Source organism: Pteronotus mesoamericanus, unplaced genomic scaffold (genome assembly GCF_021234165.1).
Source record: "Pteronotus mesoamericanus isolate MK-2021 breed Mesoamerican mustached bat unplaced genomic scaffold, CSHL_Meso_final contig_50, whole genome shotgun sequence".
NCBI lineage: Eukaryota > Metazoa > Chordata > Mammalia > Chiroptera > Mormoopidae > Pteronotus > Pteronotus mesoamericanus.
Window position 1 is genome coordinate 31,694,147 of NW_026555186.1, and position 13,303 is coordinate 31,707,449.

General features: G+C 36.9%; 2 protein-coding genes across 2 annotated transcripts; one reads left to right on the forward strand and one right to left on the reverse strand.

Moving 5' to 3' along the window:
- Positions 1–2,605: 2,605 nt before the first annotated feature.
- Positions 2,606–3,157, reverse strand: LOC129074501 (60S ribosomal protein L12-like). The gene has a single exon (XM_054578297.1). The coding sequence runs from the start codon at positions 3,140–3,142 to the stop codon at positions 2,606–2,608; it is 537 nt and encodes a 178-aa protein (XP_054434272.1). The 5' UTR covers positions 3,143–3,157.
- Positions 3,158–7,634: 4,477 nt separating this feature from the next.
- On the forward strand, positions 7,635–8,965 carry LOC129074502 (small ubiquitin-related modifier 2-like). The gene is given in 3 exon segments (XM_054578298.1): positions 7,635–7,690; positions 8,440–8,630; positions 8,633–8,965. Coding segments are annotated over 3 exon segments (393 nt in total). The 3' UTR covers positions 8,779–8,965.
- The last annotated feature ends 4,338 nt before the right edge of the window (positions 8,966–13,303 follow it).

Consider the following 13,303-nt stretch of genomic DNA (forward strand, 5'->3'; position numbering starts at 1 on the left):
TTAGGCAAAACAACTGCTTTGGTTTTGTTTCTCCATTTTTTTTGTATTGGGTTTGCCAAAAAGTCTTTTACGTTTTTTTCTGTACGATGGCTTTAGTAGTGCTTAGTTGTCTTTAACTTCATTCGAAACAATTTTGTTAGATTGTATTGTGACAGCTGTCATATCAGTAAGCATTAAAAAAATCAAAATTGGTGAATTTTTCTGCAGCCATTTTAATACTGAAGATGGAAGAAAACATTTTCAGTGTACTATGCTTATACTATTAATATAATAATATTAGTATTACTTCTTTTTTTTAAAGATTTTATTTATTTATAAATAACAGACAGAGGGGAAGGGAGGGAGAAAGAGGGAGAGAAATACCAATGTGTAGTTGCTTCTCATGCACCCCCTTCCAGGGACCTGGCTGGCAACCAAGGCATGTGCCCTGACTGGGAACCAAACCAGTGACGCTTTGGTTCACAAGCCAGTGCTCAGCCCACTGAGCCACACCAGCCAGTGCATATGCTTTATTATTTCAAGAAAGGTAAAAACACCACTGAAATGCAAAAAAAAAAACAAAACAAAAAACCAACAACCCCACATAAAACAAAAGATTTGTGCAGTGTATGGAGAAGGTGCTGTGACTGACTGAACATGTCAAAAGTGGTTTGTGAAGTTTCTTGGTACTATTGATATTTTGGCCAAATAATCCTTTGCTGTAGGGCTGTCTTATGTATTGGAAGATGTTTAGCAGCACCCCTGGCCTCTACCCACTAGAAGCACATAGCGGTAGATAGCTGACATACTCAAAATATCCACATCAATAAATTTATTAGTGAAATGAAAATGTGTCTTTCATTTTATGGAAAAAACTAAGCAGACTTTTTGGCCAGCCTAATAGAACAAATGGAAGTACCTGTCCTATTCTGTATTAACTTCATTGTGGTGTTCAAAGGATATTGAAATACATGATTGGTTTTACATGAGAGAATTACCACATTAATTAAATTTTGTCTCCATGGTTCCAGTATACAAAAGCAGTCAGAATGACATCTGAAGCTATGTACAATTGTTGACCTAATCAAGACATAAGCAGTTCCCTATGCTTTTATCTAATATATCCTAAATTCATGTCTTTCATGTGCTCCTAAAATTACTATATACACATAAATCCTTATTATAACCATTAGGATTAGTACACACTGATTAATGTGAAGGTAGGCATGAAGTGTGTTAGAATATGGAATGGGAAGAAGATCAAAATTATGAACAGTAAAATGACAGCAAACTCACAACTATCAACAATGAACCTAAAAACAAAAACAAACGAAGCAAACAACTAGAACAGGAACAGAATCACAGAAATGGAGATCACATGGAGGGCTATCAACTGGGAGAAGGAGGAGAAAGAATGAGGGAAAAGTTCAGGGAATAAGAAGCATAATTAGTAGGTACAAAATAGACAGGGGGAGGTTAAGATTGGTATAGGAAATGGAGAAGCCAAAGAACTTATATGTACAACCCATGGACATGAAATAAGTGGGGGAGGAATGCTGGTGGGAGGGGGTGCAGGGCGGAGGGGGTTAAAGGGGAGAAAAAAATGGGACAACTGTAATAGCATAATCAATAAAATATACTTTAAAAAAATATATGGAGCCGGGTAGTGGAGAATGCGCTTATCACACAGATATTAATATGAATCCAAGTCTCATCATCCACAATCTATATAAAGTTGGTCATGTTACTTCACTTCTCCATGCCTCAGTTTTCTCCTCTGATAAACAGGGAGTAGTAACTACCTTGTAGGTTATTGCAAGGATTCAAAAAACTAGTTGTGAAATGTCTAGCTCAGAATCAAATCTTCTTTAGGATTCACCAAATCAGAAGGTGCTAGCTCTGATCTTGAGAAATAAACATTTAGACTATGATTCTAAAAGTATTTCACTTTTATAGAAGATGGACAGTTTTATTTTAAACCTTTAGAGGAGATATGAAAGCAAACAAATATTAGCAATACCTTAGGGAGAAAAATCTGGTTATAATCTTAAAACTAGAGCTAGTATTAGCAGCATATGGTAGGAATTTGGAAGGTGGCAGTATCCTTCAGGGTCCAGGCAGGAGAACAGAACTGAAATACTTTAATAGAGAAAATGTGATGTAAGGAACTTGTCACAAAGGTGATAGGAGAGCTGAGAAGGAGATCAGAGGTCAGAGAAGCAACAAATCGCTTACTCCCGGGCAGGGAACTGCCGTTGCGCCCACAGCCAGAGGAGACGGGGGGAACCAGAGCTTAGAGGGCCTGGGGAGAGATGGAACCAGCTGCAGACAAAACCTGGCCTAAGATGTCACACAAGACAGAGAGAAAGGAGGTGAAATACCCTGGTTTTTGTACTTCTGGCCCTCCAGTCTCCAGTCATTGTCTCCTCAGTAGTTTGTCCTAATTAGAAACCAGCAAAGAGCCTAGAACAGCAATGTGCAGGTGTCAGGCCCTGAAATACAGAACAGAACAGAACAGGAGAAGGGTAGGGAATAAATCTGAGGACAAATGGACAAATAACCAGCGTAGTGACATTTACGGTTTTTTGTTTTGTTTTGTTTTATTTTGGTTTGGTTTTTTCGGTTGTCAAATGACCTTTAATTGAAATATTCTCCCTGGTAGGTTTTCACTAGGCGGGCATTCCACAGCACCGCTGTTGATGTCATCTATGATGTCATGAGGGTGGCGGCCATCGACATTGCAGCCCACAGACTGGGCAGTCCCCAGGATCTCTTTAATGATTCCAGAGAGTTCTCTAGCTAAATATTGGTGCCGCATCTGTTGGGCAATGTTGACGATCTCATCAAAAGTGATGTTGCCACTGTGCTTAATGTTTTTTTGCTTCTTTCTCTCTTGTGATGGTTCTTTGAGGGCTTTGAAGATCAGGGCAGAGGCAGAAGCCACTACCTCAACCTGGGCCTCTCTGTTCTGAATGGTCAGTTTCACTGTAATCCTCAGACTCTTCCAGTCACCGGGTGCTTTGGCGATGTCATCACCAACCTTTTTTGGAGTCAGACCCAGGCAGCCAATCTTGGGGGCCAGGGCATATGTGGCACCGACTTCCCCACTGGTGCACCGCAGGTATACAACTTTAATCTCGTTAGGGTCGACCTCTGGCGGCATGGTGGAGGCTGCTGGTGTTGGGTGAACGCGGATTAGGAGGACCAAAGAAAGTTGCACCTTCGCCCCCTCCAAGACAAAAGCTGAAAGCTCATGGTTATTTTCTGAGAAACTGTTTGCGTGACCTGAGACAGGATTGCAAGGTGGATAGTTTATTGCTTTTGCTTTTTTTCTTTCTTTGCCATCAGCGCCCTCACCTTCCTGGATTTGGTGTAAGGCAGATCACCCATAATAAGATCCAAATCTGTGATTAGACTGGAGGGAGGCTCATAGGTACCACAAATCAGAGAACAGGGCATCAGGTCCAGAATAGAAAGATATGGCAGAAAATAGATAAGATAGATTTTTTTGTTGTTGTTGTCATCAGATCAAAAATTAATGTTAGTGGAACAATCTGTGATAGACTGGAGATCATGGTGGTTTGCAACAGATGGTGAAAAATGGATATAATTTGAGGGTATAGCTAAGAGAATCTCCTGATTGATAAATGTGTGAGGAAAAAAAGAGTGAAGAATGATGCCCAAGTTTATCCTGAGCAACCAGAAGGATAATGTCATCATTTATCAAGATGAGCAAACTGTGAATAGAGAAGGTTTGGGGAGGATAGTAATAGTTTGGTTTTTGATATGCTGACTTTTAGAATGTTTTGTTTTAAAAAAGTCCTTTTTAAAACTTCCATTTTGTTTATTTTTTACATAATGCAGAATACTCTGAACTGAAATCAGGAAGATCAGTAGGTGAAAGCCTGCACATCTAATGGTAAAAACCGATCTTTCTTCCCGCCTTTGATCCTGACAAAGATGGCAGTCAAGATATACCCATTCCCTGATCCAAATCCTTTCTCCAACCCTAAGACATTCGTATACTACTCTTTGGGGAAACTGACCAGTTCAGGAGAAAAATCCCTGCAGACACCAATAATTAGAGATTTTCCACAGGAATATCTGAGTCAACAAAACTAATTCCTTACAAATCCCCAAACTCTGACCATGAATACTTTCATCTTATTGCTAATTTCACACACTATATATGAATGGACAATTAAATATCACGTGCTCACCCTAGGCGCAGTGTTAGGCCCTGGGAGAGAGTGGAGGCCTGGTGATCACATTTGCTCCTTAGCCTCAGAATTTAGGCAAGGATTTTTCTGGATTTGCCTCTGATTCTTGGTAAACATTCTTTCAAAAATACTTGGAGCAGACACATATTCATGGCAGCATTATTCACGGTAGCTAAAACACAGAAGCAAGCCAGTGTCCATGAAGGATAAGCAAAATGTTTACATACAAGCAATGGAATATTATTCAGCCTTTAAAAGGAAGGAAATGCTGACACATGCTACAATATGGATGAACCTTTTTTTTTTTTAATTTTTAAATAATGTTTACTCTTTTACAGTTGTCTCAATTTTTCCCCCTTTACCCTCCTCCATCCATCACACCCCCAACCCCCACTCCCACAATCAATTCCCACTCTGTTGTCCATGTCCATGGGTCATTCACACATGTTCTTTGTCTAGTCCCTTCCCTTTCTTTCTACCACTGTTCTCTTTTCCCATCCCCTCTGGTCTTTTTCAGTCTGCTCCATGTTTCCTTGCCTGTGGTTTATTTTGTTTGTTAGTTCATTTTGTTGAATAAATTCCCCATATAGGTGAGATCATATGGTATTTGTCTTTCATCAACTAGCTTATTTCACTAAGCACAATATTCTCCAGTTCCATCCATGTTGTTGCAATAGGTAGGAGTTCCATCTTTCTTTCTTTCTTTCTTTTCTTTTTTAAATGCAGACTTATTTTATTTTTTTAAATGTCAAAGTTAATTATAAAATATTAAAAAATTTAAAACCATTATAAAGTCTCAGCAATTAAAGCAACCTGACACCAGCATAGAAATAATCAAGTAGATCAAAAAAATAAAATGAGCATTCTAGAAACAAACATATATATCTATCTAACAATGTAATATATGATTAAGTTGATATTTCAGGTCAATGGGGAAAATAAGGCTTATTCAACAAGTAAGGTGCATGGATCACTATTACTTGAAATAAAACAAATATAGAGCACTATTTCTCACATTGTACAAGAAATATTCAGGTGAGTTAAAAATCAAATATATAGAACCTAAGGAGTTTTAGGAGAAAATACAAACTAATATTTTTCTTACCCTGAAGTAAAATATTAAACCCAGAAGCTATAAAGTAAAATATTGACAATATGATTATATTACACATTTAAGACTATATAGTAATATGCATATAAAAAATTAAAGGACAAGTAATAGGATGGGAAAGTATTTGTCATACATCTAAAAAAGGGTCTTACAGGAGGGTCACAGGGATTGAGAATAAAATACTAATAGAAATAAACTTGAAAGTGATGAAAAAAGTTTTGAGAATGGATAGGGCGATGGTTGCACAATAGAATGCGTTCAATACCCATGAACTCTACACTTAAAAATGGTTAAGAGGGTTAAAAAAATTAGTTAGGAAAAGAAAACACTTGGAACTTCTGAAGAAGAGTAAAGGGAGTTTATATAATAGTAGATGTTCTCAAAATTGCCTGTGAGCAACAATTGATCAAGAAAAAGAACCAGGCACTAAAATGGGCAAAAATGGATGAAATGTGTAGAAATAATATCAGAGCAGATAAATTAGAGGGATCTTAAAGGAGATGTTAAAATATCTTTCTGGTAACAATTACTAAGTATACTTTTTATATTTTTGTCATTAACACATGCATAAGTATATTTATTTCAGTCATGTTCAGTTTAAGCAATGCTTTGATTATAATGTTTCACTTAGAGTTGTGATCCATTTAACCATGTAGCATCTATGAATAGGATAACAATGGAGTTCACTGGAGGTCACAGCTGCTAGTGACCTATTATAATAATGAAATCATCTTTTTGAATTAACAGCAGAATCACTGCTTTATACTCTACTGCCTCATATAAACAATACCAGGTTTAGTAAGGGGGAAAAAGTAACAAAAGATGCGGATAATTTAAAGAGATCTCCCCAGAATAAAATATTATTGATAACGTTGACGAAACGTAGAGTTGAAGTTATTTATCTAACTTAACCAATACTGAATTTATAAGATTCTGGAGGGAACAGTTAAAGGGGAGAGAAAATAATCTTGGCTTAAACATTTCTTAAATTATTTTTGTTAAAAATAAAACAGTACCATGGGCAGGAACTCTCTGTACTTTTTGCTCACTTTTTCTGTAAATTTAAAACTGCTTTGAAACATAAAGTCTAATTAGTTTTAAAACATTTTAATGAAATAGCCCTTTTAAAAATACATTTAGCTTTAGAAACCTGCCAAAATTTTATGACATTTCTTGGGGAGAAATTTTATGGCAAAGCTTTTTTGCATTGCATATCCTAAAAAAAAATTGTATACAGATACAGATATAGATATAGATAAAACATGAGAGAATAAAATTACAATTGAAGAGGTCTTGCAGTTTAAACAAGACATGTCATATTCTTTTGAGATTGTGTTTTTGCTGTCTTCAATATGTAAAACCAATTCTAATTTATGTTATTCAATAGAATTCACATGTAAATTAATAATGCGAATCAAATCACAATTGAAATCTATTCATTGATCATTTTCAAGCAAGATTTAACTGAAATTTGAAATATATTTAAATGTTATTGCAATATTCAACTTCTGAGAAGATAATTATAAATATCTTATTAAATTTCTTTTAACCCTGATTCCAATATTTCTTATGTATTTACAATGACTCTCTGAATGATAAATTTTCTTTAACATTAAAAAATACATTTTTTCCTTTGTGGTGAATAAAATGAAATTCTCACAATATGAAAAAAAACTATTAACAGAAAATAAAGGAAAATCTTTCTTTCAAAGATTTTTGTGGCTTATCCTAAATCCATCCATCTTCTACCTATATACCTACCTACCTATCTATCAATCATCTATATGTCTATGCACAAGAAAACAGAAACAGACAATCAACCTTGAAAGAAGGTAAAAAGTGATCATAACACCTGTGTACTTAGTGTGGTTGATCATTTGATTTGCCTGGCAGTCAGGACCAAACTAAATCAGGACAAATCAAGACAGATTTCATAACCTTCAGAAAGAAAGAAGAATACTATACATCATTCTTTCAGGCTTTAAATTATAATAGCAATTTCTGACAAAAGACCCAAAGAAGCCACTGAGCAAAAATTGACCTAGTTTTGCTTAATAACAAAAAAATAAGACCAAATGATATATAACTTTTTCTTATAATAACTTCGGTAAAATCTGTGAGTATAACTTAAAACTCAATTCAGTATTAGTGATTTTACAATGGGCTAAGTAATGTAGTCAAGTATGCCTTCTCAGAATCTACTTTAATACAAGGGGAAAAAACCTTACTTTGAATGGCTCCTAAGAACAAATTCTTTCAGGTAAGGTTTTGATATGAGTTGAATAGCAGAATATTCAAAAATAAACTCTGAGGAGGACCCAGGAATGCTGGTATTCTGTATAACTGATGAAGAGAGAGAACCACAAGCTTTGGAAAGCAGGTCGGTTCGGATTGGGAATGGGTGTGGTAGAATAGAAGACTCACATGTCTGCATATAAGTAACTGAGTCATATGAAAAGGCATCAGTAGGCAAAGCCAGAGATTTTTCTGAAAAGTAGATTTGGATTTCCTCTAACACTTACTTGCTATTTCAGTGTTCTATACCAGAACACTCACAACTGATCATTTGGTCTGAAAAAAATTCAAGGCAACTTGTAGACAAACTTCAGTAATGTCTCATGGAGACTAAAACTCTGAGAGGGATAGCTAAAAGATATCTCAGGTGTATCAAGGTATTTATGGTATACTGAATTCTTAAAGCGTATGAGACCCTTCCATGTACATTGGCCATTTAACCTTTACAACAATCTTGTGATGTAGGTATTATTCTCCTTATTTTATGAATGACTAAACTAAGGTACAGAATTATATCATTATATCAACTTATACTTACCCCTAGAAGGGTTTAAAGTTGCTGTTTGTGCACATATATTATGTATATGTTACAAGTGCCTGTGTATATTTATACATATAAAGTGTAAATTTGTTCTGAAGTACATTTTAACATTTGCAATAAAAGAGACATTGTCTTTCATTTCTTTTCTTTAATCCTCGATATTTGGGAATTTGTCTGAGAACCAGGAGACACCTAATTATTTACATAAATTGACAGTGAAAGAATGAGAGACTCCTCCACCACCCCTGCCTGCCTCCTTCTGTCACTACCGGCGCTGTCCGTGTCGTCCTCAGGTGCGGACCTGGTGCCTCTTTTGTTGCCCCTAAGGAGACACTGTCGATCACTGTGACCATCAAAAAGCCCAAGGAAGGAGTCAAGACTGAGGACAAAGATTATATTAATTTGAAGGTGGCAGAGCAGGATGGTTCTGTGGTGCAGTTTAAGATTAAGAGGCGTACACTACTTAGTAAACTAATGAACGTCTATTTGAATGACAGTGTTTGTCAATGACGCAAATCAGATTCCGATTTGACGGGCAGCCAATCAATGAAACAGGCATACCAGCAGAGCTGAAAATAGAGGATGAAGATACGACTGATGTGTTCCAGCAGCAGACAGGAGGTGTCTACTAAAAAGTGAAACTGTGACTTTACTCCAGAACTCTATTCCTCCAGACCAAGAAGACATTCTCAATTAGAAAACTGCAATTTGGTTCCATCACATCCTTACTACTACAGTAGTTTCCCTTATTCTTTCATTTCTCCCTCCCCCATTCCTTATTGTACATAAAATAACTGATATGTGCACAAGCATTTGCATATTTTAACTAAACGGCCAATATATGTTACTTTATTTTATTTTATTTAAAGATTTTATTTATTTATCTTTAGAGAGAAGGGAAGAGAAGGAGAAAGAGAGGGAGAGATACAGATCAGCTGCCTCTCACTCATGCCCTAACCAGGGAAGGGCCCACAACCCACGCTTGTGCCCTGAACAGGAATCAACTGGCAACCTTTTGCTTTGCAGAACAACGCCAACACGCTGAGTCACACTGGTCAGGTCGCCAATGGCATGTTTCACTCAAAATCAAATGGAGATGGGATGGGGGAAAATACTGGTTCTGTGAAAATATTCCCTTTCTCCATTAGTGGCATGTTTATTAGGCTCTTCTCTTTCAATTCCAGTAAGTTTTTTTGCTCTCACTGTTTAACAAAAAAGGAACAATGTAAAAATCTGCATACCTTGTTTGATTGGAGAATTTTAATGTTTTTCATTCATCATTATAAGACCAAGAACAATTTTATAACTTTTTTTACGTAGCTGTTGTAACCAGGAAAATCTGTCTTTAAGTAAGGATAAATAACTCTAAAAAATATGAATCCTAGTTTTCCCCTCAAGCCAAGCATCTTGCTGTTTAAATAAACTTCTTGTTTTAAAAAAGGAATAAAAAGTCTGAACATTATGATGATGTTATAATATTTTTTCTCTTAATATAGGTATACAATTGGTAGTTTACTAACAAGGTCACACATTTTAAAAATTTTCTGTTTATTCAGATGGATAATATAAAAAAGTAGCTTTCGCTAATCAAAGACAAGATAGTCACTTGCTTGCTCAGGCATTGAAAAAAATAGTACAAAACAGTATAAAGATCAAATTATAGAAGTAATTTTGGGAATCCTCAGCACATGGTGATAATTGAAGTCTGCAGGATCTGAGTTCATCTATGTATAGTGGTGGAGAAAAGAAGGACTTAGAACTGAGCTCTTTGGTGATCCATCTTTTGTGATCTGATGGAGGAGAAACTCACAAGAGATCTGCAAGGAGCTTCTGGAAGAATATCACACAATTCAACAGAAGAGAGGAAGTTTTGACGAAGAGGAAGTTTCTTGCCAACGGCTAAAAAGCCAAGGAAGATGACAGAAAAACACCTGATTAGTTTCATGAGAGTCATTGATGACCTTGGTAAGAGTAGTAGAATAATTAGAAGCCATTTTGAAGAAGGTCAAAGATAAGTAAAGGAGGTAAGAAAGGGAGTCAGTGACAGCAAACATTCTTCTTAAAAGCATGGCTAGGGAGGGCAAGAAAAAGAGAAGTGGAGGGAAGGTTTTTGTATTTGATTTTGGATGTGAAGATTATACCCTGACAGTGTAATTATTGAGAGTGTGTTCCAGTGTGACTGAAAAATCAGTCTTTATTTTGGAGTTCCAATAATCATGCAAGGCCTGCTTAGATCCATGTTATTTGATGAGATATTTATTATTGTATTCTTGCAACTAGGGTGTCCCCAATGGCACTGTAGTTCAAATAGAGTGTGACAGAAACTGCTACTATTAGAATTTTAAGCTGGGCACAGGGCCTCCCCAAATAAAGACAATTCCCCAGTCTTCCCCATGGACAGGAGAATAAGATCTGACCAGTGGATATAAAGAAGAGTACATACCAGAGCAGCTTCGGAGACCCCTCTTTAACAAACAGCTCACATGAACCCTTTGACTCACTATGCCTCTTTCCTCCTTCCTGCTGGATGAAATAGTGACTTGATCCTTGCATGTGAAGTAACCTTCTTGGGCCATGAGGTGACCTTGAGAATAGAGGCCACAGATGACACAGCAAAAAACTAGAAGAATCTAAAGTCTGTGTTGACTTCATAAAACAGAGTTCCATGGCAACCTTAGTTCACCAGTATCTGGATGTTAATGGAAAAGAAAAATAACCATCTAATTTAAGCTGCTGATGTTTTGGGGGCTACTAATACTCTTACACAAATCTAAATCTAACTAATATATAAAAGAAAGAAAGAAAACTCAATTTGTAATAGAAATGATAAGCCATCATTGAAATGCAAGCAGATTAAAAGTCAGTGAAGAAAATACTATTTAGAATAATAGCATAAAATAATAATAAATAAAATAGCTAATAAATATAACAGCATTAAGACCGGGGATCCTGTCCAGCAGTACTTGATGTTAGGAAGTAAATGGTCAGGGAAATGATCATAATAGGAAGAAAATGCCACATGAGGAAATGGGGTCTCATATTATCCAGCCTCCTTGTATATCACTGGTCAAACATAGCAGATGCTCCTGTAAAGCTTTCCTTTAAGAGGAAAAATAAATCACCTCCCATTCAGTGCACATTCTTATACTTTATTTTAGCCACTTAAAATATCTTTAACCTGCTTAACCCAATATACACATATAACAGAGTCCATATGATTCCATTATTTGTTTGTTTGTTTTTTAATAGTAAGACAAATGGTAAAGTATGTGAAAGGACACAGCCAGCCCCATTTGCTATTGTGGCACCATTTGCCTAGCTGGCCTATTACCTTGTTAAATATGACTGCCATTTTACTCTTCTGAGCTTTTCCCCAGGACTGGAAATTACTGGAATCAAGAAGAGAATTAACCTCCCCCTACAGCCTCAGGTAGAAGATAACACTGGAACAAACTGCAACCTTATGTTACAACACCCAGACAGCCCAGAGGCCACGCAACAGCATCCACCCCACCCTTTTTTAATCCAATTATAATCCAATAAAAGATCAAAGCCCCTACCCCTCAAGGCTGGTATATCTCTCCATACCATGTTCCTCTCCTTTCTTGAAGAGAGAATAAAAACTTTTTTCTATACACTTTCTTCTCTTTGTAAATTCTTTCATAACCCACATCACTGACCACCTTAACAATATGCGGAAAAGTTTCTTCTGGTAACCATTTCTATTTCTTGATTTGAAGGAGTAAATCAAAGAAATTTAATGAAAAGAAAATCCACTTTTGAGTTGACTACCAAATATGTTATAAAAAAGCTAATAAAAAGTCATCATCTCAAGCTTCTAGCCAAGATGGAGGTGTAGGTAGATATGCTTTGCTTTTTCACACAATCAAAAGAAGGCTAACAACCAATTTAAAAACAAAAACAACCCAAACTGCCAGAAAACCAAACTGTATGGAAGTCCAACAACCAAGGAGTTAGAGAAGAAACATTCATCCAGGCTCATAGGAGGGGAGGAGAGGGGTATCTGGGGTAGAGAGGATGTGCAACAAGGAGGCAGCTGGTGGACTGGGTGGCCCCCCATTCATGTACAGATAAACCAATAAACCAGCAGGAACAACTGGGGAGTGAGACAGACCACGCAACCCAGGATTTCAGCATGGGAAAAGAAAGCTTTGAAACCTCTGGCTGTAAAAATATGTGGGGGTTGCAGCAGCAGGAGAAAGTGCCAGTCTCATCAGAAGAGTCCATTGGAGAGGCCCACAGGGTCCTAGAACATACATAAGTCAACCCCCTGGGGAATCAGCACCAGAAGGACCCAATTTGCTTGTGGATAGTGGGGGAAGTGACTGAAAGTGGGGTGAGAGCTGAGCAAGTGGCATTGTTCCCTCTCTGACCACTCCCCCACATACAGCAGCACAACGACAGTGGAGTGGATTGACCCACACTGGCAAATATCTACGGCTCCGCCCCATACAATGTAACGCGTGCTGAGACAAAGAAATGTTGCCCAAATGAAAGAACAGGTCAAAACTCAAAAAAAGAAGTAAGCAACAGGGAGATAACCAACCTATCAGAGGCAGAGTTCAAAACACTGGTGATCAGGAAGCTCAAAGAAATGACCGAGTACAGCCACAAAATAAAGGAAGTGAAGACTATACAAAGTGAAATAAAAATATACAGGGAACCAACAGTGATGGGAGGGAAACTGAGACTCAAATCAACAATTTGGAACAGAAGGAAGATAGAAACATTCAACTGGAACAGAATGAAGAAACAAGAATTCTAAAAAATGAGGAGAGGCTTAGGAAACTCTGGGATAATTTTAAACATTCCAACACCCAAATCATAGGGGTTCCAGAAGGAGAAGAGGAAGAGCAAGAAATGGAAAAAATTACTTAAAAAAATAATGAAAGAAAACTTCCCCAATCTGGTGAAGGAACTAGACATACAAGTTGAGGCAGCTCAGAGAGTCCCAAAGAAGTTGGATCCAAAGAAGAACACACTAAGACACATCATAATTACATTACTCAAGATTAAAGGTAAGGAGAGAATCCTAAAAGCAGCAAGAGAAAAGGAGAGAGTTACTTACAAAGGAGTTCCCATAAGACTATCAGCTGATTTTTCCAAAGAAAACTTGCAGGCAAGAATGTGCTGGCA